The sequence below is a fragment of the Musa acuminata genome, chromosome BXJ1-10 (genome assembly GCF_036884655.1).
Source record: "Musa acuminata AAA Group cultivar baxijiao chromosome BXJ1-10, Cavendish_Baxijiao_AAA, whole genome shotgun sequence".
Taxonomy (NCBI): Eukaryota; Viridiplantae; Streptophyta; class Magnoliopsida; order Zingiberales; family Musaceae; genus Musa; species Musa acuminata.
The window spans coordinates 21,277,777-21,294,290 of record NC_088336.1 but is presented as its reverse complement, the minus strand read 5'-3'; the positions used below and the strand labels follow the sequence as shown (position 1 = coordinate 21,294,290).

The 16,514-nt window shown below is 35.5% G+C and overlaps 2 protein-coding genes across 3 annotated transcripts; one reads left to right on the top strand and one right to left on the bottom strand.

Moving 5' to 3' along the window:
• Positions 1–1,465: 1,465 nt before the first annotated feature.
• On the top strand, positions 1,466–4,472 carry LOC104000550 (polygalacturonase-like). Its single transcript, XM_009422633.2, has 9 exons — positions 1,466–1,591; positions 1,699–1,830; positions 1,921–2,091; positions 2,182–2,202; positions 2,320–2,527; positions 3,052–3,133; positions 3,248–3,356; positions 4,057–4,173; positions 4,245–4,472. The coding sequence occupies exons 1-9, from the start codon at positions 1,466–1,468 to the stop codon at positions 4,470–4,472; spliced, it is 1,194 nt and encodes a 397-aa protein (XP_009420908.2).
• A 549-nt stretch (positions 4,473–5,021) lies between these two features.
• LOC135595452 (uncharacterized) lies at positions 5,022–16,329 on the bottom strand. Of its 2 annotated transcripts, none has more exons than XM_065086371.1 (10): positions 16,055–16,329; positions 14,789–14,883; positions 13,744–13,811; positions 13,511–13,554; positions 12,676–12,753; positions 11,083–11,236; positions 9,971–10,150; positions 6,500–6,565; positions 6,336–6,399; positions 5,022–5,379 (listed from the first exon to the last, which is right to left on the bottom strand). In XM_065086371.1, the coding sequence occupies exons 1-10, from the start codon at positions 16,195–16,197 to the stop codon at positions 5,366–5,368; spliced, it is 906 nt and encodes a 301-aa protein (XP_064942443.1). In that variant the 5' UTR covers positions 16,198–16,329; the 3' UTR covers positions 5,022–5,365. The 2 variants fall into 2 exon arrangements, with proteins under 2 accessions (XP_064942443.1, XP_064942442.1); XM_065086370.1 differs by having other exon boundaries at positions 6,288–6,399; positions 16,055–16,323.
• Between the last annotated feature and the right edge of the window lie 185 nt (positions 16,330–16,514).

Genomic DNA, 16,514 nt, shown 5'->3' with positions numbered 1-16,514 from the left:
CTTTTTCTCTCATCAAAACCCAAATATGTATGAGATTAAAAGAATCAAATATTAATTATTAAGATTTTTTTTGTTGAGAATTTCTCCTTTTATTAGGATTTCTTTATCACATTGGGGCATTGACTCTAGGAACCTTAAAATATTTATTAATCTCAATAATATCTTCTTTGATAGATATTTTATCTATTTTTATACCTTCTAAATAGAAAATACTTTTGCTTCATACTTCTTCCCATCTTGTTGCTCATTATTGTTAAATCTCTGACCATCGAACCTTTTGGGCTTCGATACCATTTATTAAAGAACGAGAGAATTTTTTTAAAAATAAAAAAATACCCAGAGATCAACCAGCTAAAAAGTGTATCAGAAAATCGATATAAGATTTAATGTGATTTGACAAATCCTACCTACATGATGGAGAAAACTAAAATTTTCATCATGTGAGATCAATTACAAGACATTGAGATATCCCCACTTAAACACTATTTTCTTGTACATATTTTATATAAACATAAAAAAACTTTTCTCTTGATCCTCACTAGAAACTCTAGATATCATTCTCTGAAGTGTCTTGTCTCGCCCTATGACCAAAATTACTCAATGTATATTTATAAAAACAAGCCCTAATTGGTCAAACAGTTTTAGTTTAATTATGACTCTCTATCAACTAATTTAAATATAATTAAAATTTCTAAAAATATTTACCAACGCTAGAAGCCTATGCACTCTTCCTCTTCCTCCTATCCAAAACGCAAGAACATCAACAATGACTCATAAAATCCCATCTTCTGTCAGCATCATCAAAAGAACTAAGAACACGAGTAACTTCTTCCAGATGACCAGTTCCGGGATCAGAGGTTAACTACTAAGCAAAACACGCAAAGTCTTGGCTCTTACTTCTTTGAGACAAAGAAAGATCCACTCTTCTTTGTCTCTGTCCAATGACACTTTGATGGACCAATTTAGTAGCGACATATCAGAAAATATATTCATATTTATCGCTTGGTCTCATTCAAAACATAAGAAAAAGACTGTGACAACCGTGATTTAGTGATGCATCATTCACTTGAATTATTTGTGGTAATAACCCTATCACTCAAGGAAAATAAAAGTTGATGTAACGACAGTATGTGATGTTTTTTGTGCTTGAATTATAGTAGATATCTTTTTTATTTTCTCACTCAAGGAAAATAAAAGTTACACTAATGTTTAATGCTTTACAATTTTGTAATGCATTTGACCTCCTGAAGCAGCCTCAGGTCTTTTTTCCCCTATATATATGTAGGATCAACACACCTTGTTCGATTCCCACATCCATACATGCCTTTGAAATTGCACTTTGTTGTCTCTCCTCTCATCCACTTTACTGAGCGATATGGCGCCACTGACATATCTCCTACTCTTAGTTACCATGCTTGTGTCAAATAATTTTCCTTGTTTGAGCACCCATTTGGAAAACCCCACCATGGCTTCACTTGGTGGAGAGAGAGTCAACAACCCCACCATCATGAAAAGCCCCTCTGGTTCTACACAGAAGGTGGTAAATGTTCAATACTATGGCGCCAAGGGAGATGCAGATTCTGATTCCATGGTGTTGACTCCACCTTCGTCACCATCTCAAATCACTTTCGGTTCTTGTTGTGCACGATTAAAACTGTGCAGTTTAGTTATGAGCATTGCACTTGTTATGCTTTGCAGGCATTTGAGAAGGCGTGGAAGAAAGCTTGCTCATCTTCTACGCCAACCATTCTGTTAATACCCAAGAACAAGCGGTATCTCCTCAAGCCTATGAACTTTAGAGGCCCCTGCAAATCTCGAGTTTCATTCACTGTGAGTTCTAATGCATTATCCATCACGGTCGAAACCCTAACACGCAGTAGTGCAAGGAAGATAAAACGTTCTCGTTGTTTATCTGATCAGATCATGGGGACACTCGAAGCGTCGAGGAACCAAAAGGATTGGGACGGCAGGATTTCCAGGCACTGGATACTCTTCAGTAATATCGATAACCTCACCGTTCGAGGTGGCGGAACCATCAATGGCAATGGGAAGATATGGTGGAGAGGCTCCTGCAAGATGGATGCATCTATGGTGAGCATGTAGATCTCAGACTCGAACCATATATTTCCACTAATCTTCTTCTTCCCTGAAACGCTGATCTTTTTTGTATTTTCATGTCAGTCATGCGTCAGTCCGCCGACGGTACGTGCGATTTCTTTCTTTCTTCTTTCATCTTCTCCTTTTTTAGTAGGAAATGAATAGGGAGATGCTCATGCATGAACCCTATATTAAGTCTGACGAATTCTGTACTTGAGGAAGGCCCTGAGCTTCAACTCTTGCAAGAATTTGAGGGTGGAGAATCTGAAGGTGATGGATAGCCCACGGATGCACATATCTTTGGAGAAATGTACTGGTGTAGATGCATCTCATCTGACCATCACTGCTCCGCATGAGAGTCCGAACACTGATGGGATTCATATCACTCATTCGAAGAACGTAAAGATCGCCAACAGTTTCATCGGGACCGGTAAGTTCTACGTGCGGTTTGAATCTTTGTACGCAATCTACATAGACTCTTGTTAGATTCACTGCGTTGTTTATGATGCAATCGATGACATCATATGTAATCACGAGGTGACGGAGAGTCTAGATTTCAAGAGAATATTCTGATGTCTTTGGAGGTCCACCCCCAAAGAAAAGAATCTATCTTATGGGCCACTCCCAAGTAGATAACGGATCCAAGCTAATGACCAAGTGATAGATCTGGTCAAATAGATCCGACAGAGACACATGGCTAAGTCTCTAATGATAATACATTTAGTTTTCCATTGGTCATAGTCAAAAGTCAACGCATTAAAAGTCAACGTTCATAAAAAACAAAGAAATCAGGCTGAAAACATCCGAAAGCAAACAAAGCGAGCCAGTGATGATGAATATGTTGGAATAAATCAATCTGGTTTATATTAAGATTTATTTCTTTTTTTGTACTTATTATATTTTTCAACAGTGTATTTTTATAATTATTTCTTTTTTTAATTTTATTTGAATAAGGTGATGATTGCATATCGATTGTTAGCGGATCGAAAAATGTGATGGCAACAAACATTGTTTGTGGACCAGGACATGGAATCAGGTGTGCAACTCTTTTAGAACTACAACAATTCATTAACCTTCATCTAAATCTCTCTCTCTCTCTCTCTCTCTTTTCTCTCTCACTGTTTGTTTTGGTGTCCCAAAAAAAAAATAGCATTGGAAGCTTAGGAGCTCACAACTCAGAAGCACAAGTCTCTAATGTGACCGTCGACACGGCACGATTTATTGGAACAGCAAATGGAGTCCGGATCAAGACATGGCAGGTATGACTAACTAGTCTTTACCCTAGTATGTGATTATTTAGTCTCACATTGATTAAGATATAGTAAAACTCTAATAGATCTAAAGCTAATGCTTTGGATTCAAGCATCCTTTTGATCGACACGAGTTAATATATCATATTTATCTGGGATGATATAGCATCATCATTCACATCTGATTATGATATGTTGATTAATTAGAATAAGAAGTTGGAGATGATTGTGATAGATGCAATTAGATGGATATATTATTAATAATTTAATTTTAAGTCCTTAATATTGGATTAATAGGCATATTTGGTCAGACCACGCGAGATATTAAGTAAAATGAAAAAGAAATATTGATGTGTTTAACAATATCTTACACTTAGAAAGATGATAAAATACTTATATTCTCCGTTAATTGACTATCATTTGTGTGTTAGTTGAGTCTCTAAGTAACATAAACATAGTTTAATATCTTAAGTATTATATATTAGATACTTGTGAACTCAAACTAGCTAATATTAGTCATAAAGGATTTTAATATTTATTTTTTATTTTTATTTTTGTTCCCTTGGGTAGGATTTATATTATTGTTCATTCTTATATCTGTAGTATAAGCATATTATTTGCTTCTAAGAGTAGGGATGAAGAGGATATGCAAAGAATATTTATTTGATGTCCATCAAATTGCTCCTTTTTTTTTTGTCTTCCTGAGTAGGGGGGAAAAGGATATGCAAAGGGCTTAACATTTAAGAACATCGTTATGCACAATGTTCTGAATCCTATCATCATCGATCAGAACTACTGTGACTCACAAAACCCATGTCAAAGACAGGTAGAACCTTTTCCATCTCTCTCTTCCCTGCATCTGCATCCATCTGAATGTTTAAGTTAATCACCATGTAGGTTTCAGCTGTCCAAGTGATGGATGTGTTGTACCAAAACATCAAGGGAACGAGTGCTTCAGAAGTGGCCATAAATCTGCAGTGCAGCAATGACAGACCCTGTCGTCATGTACTTCTGCAAGATGTCAACTTAGTCGGAGTCGGTGGAGATTCCGCAAAGAGCCTCTATTCGAATGTGCAGTGGATCAAAAGGGGAACTGTCATCCCCCCTCCTCGTGTTCACGATTAAACCAGGGAAAGATTGATGACTAATATAGATAGTAGAGAGAGAGAGAGAGAGTTGAAGAGAGCATCAGAAAATATCTATCAAAAGGAAATGAATGCGATATGTAGTTCTTGATCAGTGTGCAATCGGTTTTCTGATATGTCGCCTTCGATAAATCTTTCCATGGTTGGTTGGATAGCCAAAGATTTCAGCTGCACAACAATCTGAAAATGACGTACAGAAAAGAAATATCTCATAATAGCCTCATGTTTAACAAAGATTATTTCCTTCTAATATTGAAGAAGCATAAAGAAGTTGACAGTTGTTGCTTCATATATATTGATATATGGACAAAATAATAATTCAACAGAAAGTTAATAGATTCCAGCTTGATGAGTAAAGTTATTTGGTGGTTGACTACCTCAACCTTAAAAAGAAGAATACATTATTTAGCCCAACAAACTCAATACTAAGAAGCTATGTAAACTTATCAATTGAGTCAATCACAAAGCAGACTTTTTTTTTCAGATGAAAAATACATTAAAATTTTGAATTATGAAGATATGTGTCCACTTCAAGCAGTGCTCTAAATATATTATTAGCCAGTTTACCATGAGTTTTCTTTTAATGTCATTCATGGTCCATTTTCCTGTATCATTACAATAACAAAAAATAAATGCAGGAGTTTGTATTGGCAGTCAACGACAGCTGATGTGATTCGGTTATATCAGTTGCACTGCAATGCCTTTCAGGTACGATTTATGATTTTGAATGAAAACATGACAAATAAACTTGCTGCAGCTGATCAGGTTTGTTCCATAAGGGCATTGAATCTCACTGATTGGCAAAAAAAAGGCTGAGCAATAGCAAATTCCAGAAGGCATTTTTGCATGAATTCCAGATATTTTTAGATGCTTTTATGTTTTGGATCCTGCACAAGATGGAGAAATGGAAACATCAGTTCCTTTAAAATTTAATAAAACAACCATGATGCAGCCCATAATAAATGATGAAATATTTACAAGTACAAAGATTTACTTACTATCAAGATATGCATACAACAACAACAACAACAACAATAATAAAAAATCGTAAATCCTAACAAAATAAAATTCTAAATTAGTGTGCAACTCAGAAATAATAAGAACTTTTTATTTAAGTTATATTAGAGTTATTCTAAGGTAAAAATGGATTAATTCTTTAAGAGTATGTTTTTAGATCTCGATACCAAAACCCCTAGTAGTTACTAGCTGGACCAGAACAAGACCTGTATACATAAACCAGCACATGGAATGCTGACATATTGAATGGTAAGAAGACGCGGAGAGAAGGAAAAGGAGGAGGAGATGCAGGAGAAGAAGAGGAGCAGGAAAGGGGAAGCAGAGTAGGAGGAAGAGCAGGAGGAGAGTAGTAAGAGGAAGAGAGTTTGAAATATGACAGAGGACGTGATAAAGTTGATGAAATCTACTCTTTCTTCATGGATCTTACCACAAAAATAGAGGGAAAGCAGCCTTTAAACTGGATCAGACAAATTTTGATCTCCAATTTGCACTTGAACTCTCAATAGAATAGAAACTCCAATGTAAATTATAACAAACGTGGTCCTAGATGATCATGGGCACATGCCTTATATGCCAAAGCATGCTGGAATATATTACATGATACCAAATAAGTCCATGGTGCTGTGCTAAGGATGTGCATATCTAACACCAGGATGGAACAGAGCTCAGTGTTGGCTGGCAGAGAGCTTGCACCAACCTCTGCCAGTCAGCACAAACTGTATCAATAAATAACAAGAATAAGAAAATGCTGCAAAACTGAAGGCCAGAAAGCACTCACTTCACAAGGATGAAGAAGATGTACGTTCTGCCAGACGCATCAACCAACCTTTAAAGTAGGGCACAGCTTCCATTTCTGTGTGGGAGAGGGCACCTAAAGGGGTGATTGTAATCTGGGGAAACAAAAAGATGACTGCATTATTAGTATGTAGTTTTTTAATAGAGATTTTTTTCTAGAGAGTAAAAAAGTAAAGAAAGCAGGAAACAACTAACATATCCTTCTTCGAGGGCCCTGTGGTCTGTATCTTCTTCCTCTTCTACATCATTCTTCGTGATAACCTATTGATATGGGAAATAATTTCAAATAACAGACATTTTCATTCCAATTTCTTAATTGCAAGGTGGCATTTTCAGGCTCATTGGCTTTGTTCATAAAATTTAAATGAGTTCAACTGTTCAAGAACATGTAAGTATACACAGATCTACACAATTACATATAGGTAATAGAAGACAAACACATTCAACTGGAACAAACTCAGGAAGTCTTTGAATAAATCATGCCAATGCAATGAACAATATCACACATCCAACTAGCAGCAGGATCTACTTATGCAGATGTTAAAGTTCAGGTGCTGTGGTAATCTGAAAAGGGTCAGGAAAAGTATAAAAAGCACATTGGACAACATATCAAAAGATGTTAATAACTTAATATGTCATCAATTCTCATAATTTCACCACATAATTAAATCAAGCAGACTCATTGGAACACCTGCAGGGAGTCATGTATGGAGAGAAATACTGTTTTACAATGGCAACATTCTGATTATGTGTATCAAAAGACTGCTAATAATGAACTTAATCATAGCCTAACTCTTGCGTGAGGTAAAGCAACCACCTCCCACAAGGTTCTGCATATAACCTACTTGGTCTAGAAGAAAAAAACCAATGATTTTAAAAGCGCTAAGCGCAAAAAGGTGCTAAGGTCCAAAAACACTCTAGGCACCTACCTGAGCGAAGTAAGACGCTCCTGAATATTATAATTAAAATAACATACAACTAAATAGAAATGTGCTAAACATGTTTATGAAGGCTTATGTTAGAATTAAACTGCTCCAAAAGCATCTTGTTAACCAAGAATGTTTTGCCGCTCTAAGACATCATCAAGTAAAAGCTAAGGGAGTTTCACGTATAAATCAAAGTGCATATTGCCCATGGTGTTGTAGATACAACAAATATATTTAAACAGTTCCCAACGGGTTGTTGCTCATCCATTTGCAGTTTAATTAACAGGAAAGTGGGGGAAGTAGAGGGTGCAAACAAAACTGCAGCTGCGAATGAGATTGGACAAAGCTGCAGCGGCAAACAAAGGCAGCAAACGATGTTGTCGATGATGGCGGACAGAGCTGCAACGTCAGAGGAGTGTGCAAAGGCAGCGAACGAAGGCAATGGAAGAGGTTGCTGTTGGCTGCGGACAGAGCTACTACAGCAGTAGATAGAGCTATAGCGGTGGAAAAGGTTTAGGGTATAGATGAGCTGCAGTGGCAGACGAGCTACAATGACGGATGAGTTGCAGTGACGGCAGCTGAGCTGCAGCAGCGAACGAGATTGGATGAGGTTGCCAATGGCGGTTGACAGAGAGAACAAAGGTGACAGATGTAGGGTTTCATTTCACCTTTGTTTTCTTTTATTGGGTCAGGAGAGGGAGGGGGTTGGACAGTGTTAGGGTAACTGTGTTAGTTGGTTGAACCAACTTATGAGTCCAATCAAACCAAAGTTTGAACTCGACCAAATTTGGTTTGGGTGCTTGGTCGAGGCACCTAACGCTTAGGCTCAGGCGAGTGCCCGAGTAGTGCTTCTTTGAAGCGTTGTGCTTGGGGGTTTTGCGAGCGGCCTCGCCTCACCTTGCCCGAGCACCTTTTGAAACCACTTTAAAAAATAATGATTGGACTAATCATAATCCACTGGGCCAAGTTCTTCCTCACTTCTTAGGCTCAAAGAGATATCAATGTGTCTCATTAAAATCTTTATAAAATCTTAATTTGACTACTGGATTTACATGTCCTGCTTAAACGTTAAGAATATTTAGAAGTTTAAAATAGCTTGTATAGATATTTTGAGTGTCATTCTGCTAGCTGCTAACAAAACAAGCATCTTAGACTGACCAGGTAAAATCTTTACATCAAAACCAGTTGTAAAATGGATCAGCATGTTTGGCTTGGATACGAAAGCTTTAAGGGAATGGAACCTGAACTCAACCTTAGAACCCATACCATGGACTGTAATTAGGAATCAGCAGTTACAACTTAAACCCAGAACCATATGTCCCTAGGCTGAGTTCCAGCTATTTTGTTCCTGAGCTTCGCATGTAGAACATTCTTTTGTTGTAGCAACGGCTGAATAAAGGTTTCACATATATGACCATTTAGACCCTGAGCATATCACCGCAACAATCACCAATGGTATCTGGTATTCACCATAGTAATTAAATATTTCACAATCTTAAAATGAATTATTTACAATCTCTTGCTAGTTCAAATAGAATCCCAATCAACCACACTAACTCTAAAATAACTACCTCCAAGATTAAGTCAAGACACCAAAATGATATTAGAAAGGTATAAGATCACTTAAGTCTACCTTGGAACAACAAGTTTGATAGATGTCCATTATGACCATTATGTTAATTTGATTTCTGAGGCCTGAGATGCATCATTTATTTGCATGATATTTAAAGCCATGTTATTTCCTATCCACTAAGTCTTTAAGGTGTTATGGCAAGTTTCAGTTTAGCATAAATATATCTTAGCTAGAAACTGCACACCTAAAAATTCAATTTGGCATTTTGAAGACATTTTGATTAGAAATCTACTTAAATCTAAAGTTGTCAAAATGCTTAGGTAGTCGTAACTCATAAGAATTAGCCATTGAAAGTTTTCTTTAGAAGATCTAACAGATGTGGATCTTAGGACAAAATACCAAAAAGATAGTCTAAAGTCTTATAAAAATTGTGTAAAATAATTTTAAAACTCATAAATTCTAAAACAAATAATATAAAATATTTAAATTTCCTGGATTAGTTTTTCAATAAAGATAGGTAAGATGGAGCTCTTAAACTTTAGCATTTATATATTCACTTTTATGTCTCTTTTACAAGTGCTTTAATAAAGGATTCTGTTTAAAATAGACCCAAGATAGGCGCAAAGAAATATAAAAGCATATTATAACAATCAAGATGCAGTAGCATGTACCAACAAACATAGACAGAGAAAATCTAACAAACATAGCATGTACCAACTAACAAAGCTTTTACCTAAATCACAGGATAAAGCAAAGGAGGAAAAAGACACATGACATCAGAACCACTTCATGTTACCTTTACAAATATAATCATACCTCAATCTCAAGAAAAGGCCATCAAATTTGACTACAGTGAATTCCCCAAATGAGTAGTATAATGATAGACCTTATAGAAAACGCTTTCGGTGACATAACTTGTCATCATACTAATGAGCAGTTTGGAATAGTTGCAAAATATGTATAAATTCAATCAAATTGGTATTAACACACTACTGGATAATGGAATGCAAAAGCAGAGAACAAACAACATTCAAAAGTACAAAGGTATGAGAAATTAAATGCAATAAGTATTAACGGCAAGACAAAATAAAGAAGCAACATGTTACGATTTTATGTGCAGAAAGGATTGTAAACTCAGCACATGGCTGAAAAGAAGCAAATATATACCACTCTTTTAAACAAAAGTTCATCTTCCACTAGAGCTGATGAAGCATTGTTTGCAGGGCCTGATCCAGAGTCAATGTTCATATTTGCAGTCTGATAGCTTTCTAGTGCTGGTGTGCTGGAATATGTTTGCTCCCAACCAATTCTGGTCATGAATTTTCCCTGCTTTGTTATCTTGAATCCCTGTTGGCAATCACAGCAAACAAAATAAACAAACAGCAACAGCAAATGCTTACCAAGCTATGCAGAACAATCATGACATGCCACAAATATTGGCACATAACATTAGTTGTACCGAAACATATTATATGTCGAACAACCAAAGAAGATGATCTATAAGAAGCCAAATGATCCAACACATGATACACTAAATTTATGTTGAAGTATGTTAATAAAATGAACATAGTACAGAATGTTAAGAATAAAAAAAATGATAAAAAGGAAAAGCATAACAAAAGTATTCTGCAACAAACATGTAGGAAAAGAAATAATTACTATAGAAAAAGAAAAAAATCCCTATTTTTGCTATATCAATATTTTTCTTAAGGAAGAGTAAATTAACACCATTAAGTGATATTTTGGACTAACATAATATAGGAGAAAAGACTATAGAGAAAAATTTACAAAGGACATGATTTTCAGAGGTATTTTGATACTGTGAATGGGACATGTCACAGATGTGTTTCACTAAGGAATAAAAAAGTAATTTTTCAGTGTATCCCGACTTTTGAGGCAAAATACTAGACTGTCATTCCTATAGAAATTAGGAAATATTATGATCATTAGGATCAGAATCTAGAAGGATATTGAGGCTGTCTAGAAGCCAAATGATTACATTTCCAATTCCAACCAGCAGTGCTAAACAATTAAAATAATAGTACTGGCATGTTTCACTCAGAAGAGCAAATTTTAGGTTGTCTAATATTATCATAAATGTCGAGAGTATCATAACTTGTTTAAGTGATGACTTCAAAAAGGTTCACATACCAAGGACTACAGTTCAAGCATTACTTATTGTACCAAAAATGAAGAAATAGTTTCTAAAATACGAATCTTTATAATACGTATGTGTTAAATATGTGATGCCTTAAGAGATGTTGTGTCTCATGGATTACCTTGTGATTTGCAACATCCGTAGGCACATCTACATTCAAAAATGAACCTTCAGGATATGCCTTGGCTTTAAGCTCATATAATACAGCATTTATGAGGGGCAAGCAAACATCTGCAGCTAGCTTCAGGTCATGAACGTCACTCTTTCTTCCCTTCCTGAGAAAAAGAAAAAGTGGTACAAATAAAGTATCGCCTAGTTCCACTAGAAACTATATACTACTGGAGATATGGAAAAGAATAAACAGTCAACCAAATAGAATAGCTTCTCATCTATGAAAAACATTCATTATATAACCTCAAATCTAGTCCACCAAGATACCTGTTCATAATATACCTAAACAACACATTTGCATGACATGTTTACCTTATCCATGTAATATTGTACTTATCCTATAGTATAAAACTATGATCAACACCTTATATGCGACAACCAGGGCATCACAATCACAAAAATAATCATGTGAAATGAGACAGTGGCAGTCCCATGTTCTGGTATGCCCCTGACACTTCCCACATGTTCTAATAGTAGTTCACTTGTGTTCTTCCTGATTAATGATCCATTCTACTATTGATTAAATGGATTGTTCCAATTAACAGATGCTAAATCTGTTATCCATGAAAATTGAAATTTCAAACCAGACATAGTAAGCTAGTACATGCCCACAGAATGGAGACAATTTATCCTTAGGTGGCCCACTATGATATGTGTAAGAAACAATCACAAAATAATTTAATCTAAATAAAAAATTTAATATGAACAATGAAAATAAAATTAGTTGTCTGTAATCTGTATAATAAAGAGTAAAGATAATAAAACACATGGATGAATAATAATATACAAAAACAAGAAACAGATCTTGGCAAAGAAAAATAATGTGATAATTAAAAAGATGAATTGCAATGTTGAAAATTTTAGTCACTGTATACAAGAACAAAAATTAAATGAAAATAAGATGTCCTTATTCTCATAGACATTAGGATAACATTTAATGTTGGAATTGGAACATCATAGGACAAGATAAAAAATGACATAAATGATGAATCAAATAAAAACATCAAGTATAATATTTTAGTACAAGAGAATGTGTACTGACTACTGAGTGAATAGTAGAAACCATTTAGAGCAGCTAAACAAAGTCTGTCTTGGAAATTTAGTTAATATTTCTCTGTTATTTTAGTTTGTGTCTTAAAATCTTACATCGAGAAGGGTATGACAAATGATGTTCTTGTAAAAGTATCACATGTATAATATGCTTTTGGACCTAAACAAATCGACAATTTCATGTATCAACCAATGATAAATTTTTTGGGTTTAAGGAAGAGATCACTCCCCAGGCCCCTTGAACCATGATCTAGATTGCTTGACCCAATTCAGGAAATCAAGAAAAGCTCAAAACAACAGAAGTACTAAATACCAAAAATAGAGTCATTACTCTCAAGTCTTTTGCTACCATTGTCATTAAATTAATTAGATGCATAGTCAATTACTTAGTAAGAAAAAATATATATCTTAATTAACTTAGTAAGGAACCTATACAAAAAGAAAGAGAAATTAATGAGTGATCAATAACAAAATGATAAAAGACCCAACATACCAGTTATGTGATATAGCTAATGCAGGTACACCATATAAAAATGCTTCTCGAGCACCAGCTACTGTCCCAGAGTATACCCTACATATCAATGAAATACGAATATAGCTTTCGTGTTGAGCTTCAATGAACAAACTGAGTGCATCTTTTGAACATCGAGAAGTTATAGCAAGAACAATTACCCATGGGAACAACAGTTGTCTTATTTTCCTTTATGGTACAATGTATATTTAGAGATATCATTGTGTAATTTTAGGACTAAACTTTTAATCCATAATTTCTTGTTATGGGGTATACTTTTTTAGTCTTAAAATCCTACATAAAGGTTGCTTTTCACTGTATAGTGCTTTAGTACCAAGAGATGTCGGTTTCTTCATAAATGCATAAATAAATATATTAGTGCAGTTCATTATCGAAGATGACATTGAATAGACAGAATGAGTTAAAATTCTTAGCATGTTATAACAAAATCCAGTGAATAATTTAATAAAAACCTACAAATTCCAAGATTTTCCAAGTAGAAGAATGTTGTAGAAAGCATACAATATTTCCTATTCTTAAACAAAAAAAATAACAATATTATTTGTTAGAACAACAACAACAACAACAACAACAAGCAATAATGACCCCAATATTATTTATTAGTAATTAAAATAAACAAAATGTTCTGACTTATTTGAAGTATTTGTTATGTAGACAAGATGCAGAGATTGTCATTTTCTTTTTTTCCTTTCACAACAACTTAAATACTTAGATTACAGTCTCACTTGTTGTAGAATATAACTATTAAAATTAAATAGGCAGATGTAATAGAATGCAAGAATAATGCATTACTAACACATGATATCCACAGTTGGAACCGATATTGATGCCACTGATCACCTGTATGATGAAAAAATGAGTAAGTGCTCAAGTAATAGAAAAGCTCAAGTTAGTTAAGTATATGCAAGATCTACAACTAAGTAATATTTTCCAGAAAATTGTATAAGTGAATAACAGTAGAAAAAAATATTTCGGTAACATAAAGTATGTTAGAGAATGTAGGACAATAATATTCAGCTTTGAGTTTACCAAATCAGGAATTACACCATCAAAAAGTTTGCCAGAGATTCCCAAGGAAGCACAGTCTGCAGGAGTGCCTGGAAATTATACACAGATATTATTTAGTAGACTCATATGATAATATTCAGATGTGAAAATTTAACTAATAACATGATTAACTAGAAATCTTGTTACCGTGGGATGTAGATAAGAGATTCAGTAGAATGATAAGCTAGAATCTTAAGATTGTAGAATGTATGTGGGAGGTTCAGTGAATTGTTGACCCATAACCAGATTTTGAAAGCACTGCACTGGAAAGCTAATTCTTCTCATCTGCCATGATCTGGGACCTAGAGAATAGATCAACATGACACAAATCTCTAATCAAGCGTAGCAAGGCCCCCTACATGTCATCTATAAAAATTGGATTAAAGGAGCATGTAGGAATCTAGTAGATTTCTAGGACTTTTGTATACTAGTCCATAGTTTACAGAACAAGGTTTCCTACACTTCGTTAGGAGATAATGGCTTAAAAGAGTGTGCAAGAATCCAGTAAATTATAGAACTTTCTCTACTAGACAATGGTTTAAGTAAACTTAAATGCAAAGATGTACGCCAACCTATATAATAATCTGAACTAGGGATTGGTTAGATTCTTTGAGTATCTTTGAAGAAGACATCACCCTCATGGAGAATATCCTCCTCTGCTATAAATTTGAATATATTAATCACATAGGGCATTCAGCCTCTCCCCTTCTTCTGTGGCTATTTCTCTTGAATATTCTAATAGGATATGTCCATTTTACAATTCAGGTGGCAAAATCATGTTAGTGGCTACATTGTTTAACGTTAAAAACTATAGAGCACAGAATGACCATAGGCAAACTGTAGCAGAAATATACTTAGGCTTCAAAACCATTGAGATTTGGCTTCTTAGAATTGCCTTAAAGAAGATAAAACATCAACAGTGGCATCAACATTCAGAATGGTAATGGATAATTTTTTGATGAAAAAAAGATTTACTTATACACAAAAGAATCAATAAGCAATATATAAACGAGACAGATAGGAGAACCTGATACTGCAAAAGCTGTAGCACCCATAATCTCAGCACGTTTGGCACTAAGAGCACGATGCCAAGTAATGCAATGTCCAACACCTGACTTATCCCTGAAAATTTATTAAGAGATGATTTAACATTTCATGGAGGGTGCATTCTGATTATTATCTCATTTTGTGCACCAAACCATTTTGCAGTTAATACAGAGAGGTAACCACAATTCTGAACAAGAACTATTGTATATCAGCATGATAAGCGCAGGGTAGAGTCATTTCTACTACTATCAAATCAGATGTCTGTGATAATAGTCAGACCAATGTACCATCTGAAACCAACAGATCTAAATCCGTCCCTGCTTAAACCACAAAGCAGGATTCCTGGTTTTCATATTTTGACTACATCCAGATACAAACCTAACTAAAGGGTGCAAAAGGGCCTATGTGATGCTGGTTACCAGTGGCTTGGTCTGAATCAACCTAGCAACAAGGGAACATTTCATATTGAGACAGGACATGTGGCACATATCAACAATTGTAAATAGCCATGAAAGATCGGTTTGTAGCACTGGCATCAGCATATGAGATGTGATCAACAAGGCTGGTAAAAAGCACAAAGAAGAAGTTAGATACATTGGAAGTCACTCAGCGCCATAAACTGCAGCAGTCAGCCTCTGTTTTAGCAAATTTCAACTTTCTAACCTCCACTTTAAAAAACACAAAAAGAAACAAAACGAAGATGTCCGACACTGAACAATTACATTGTAATTCCAATATTCCAAAATACGTAGTCCAAGAATTCGCTACACTATTTCTTCACTCTGCGTGCGAAATGGCACAATGCCACCATTTCAAACACCACCAAGTTCGCATCAGAAAACGTCACCAAATTCAACGCGATTGAAACAAAAATAACTAGTAAAATAATCAATTCGCACCATTTTGTCATCATATATAACAAAAAATAAACGAAAATGTGGATCCATTTCGTTCTTCTAACAGATATGACGAGATACTTCAAAACAAAAGAAGTGTAAGAAATAGCACGATGTCACCCTTTCAATCACCACTAACTTCTCATCAAAAGCATCAACGATTTAAACGCAGACAAAAGGAAAATAACTACCAAAAAAGATATCGATTTGCACAATTTCGCAACTATATCTAACTAGAGACAGGCATACATCCATTGAATCCTTCTGACGGATACTACAAGGAACGTTAGAAAGAGCAACAAACACGAAAATTATAAGATCAGCCACAGAAGACAAGGAGTTGGACCCACGAATCAGGAGCGCAGACGAGGACGCGGTACCGATCGGCGGCGACGAGGAGGTCAACGAGGAAGCGGAGCCCCGGGGCGTCGATTCCGTCGTCGTTGGTGATCAACAGAGCAGGGCGGGAACCGGCAATCGCCGCGTCGTCCATCTCTCGCCCTCAAATTCGTGGGATGGGTGCGACGAACTGTTGGGGACGGAGCTCGCGATTGTGGACTCGAAGCAGGCAAGGATCGGTTTGTTTGTTTGTTGGTTCGTTCGTTCGTGATTGGAATACTTTTGTAGCCCAAATTGATTCGGTTTCTGGGGGAGGAATAGAATCGGTTCGACCAACACGCGAATCGATTCTTGGTTCTGTGAAATGGGGACGCAACAGGAGGGCTTCATAATAGGATCATCGTGGTTCGATTCAAATCAAATCGAACCACATCAATAGTTCGATAATTTTAAATTGAACCGGAACCGAAT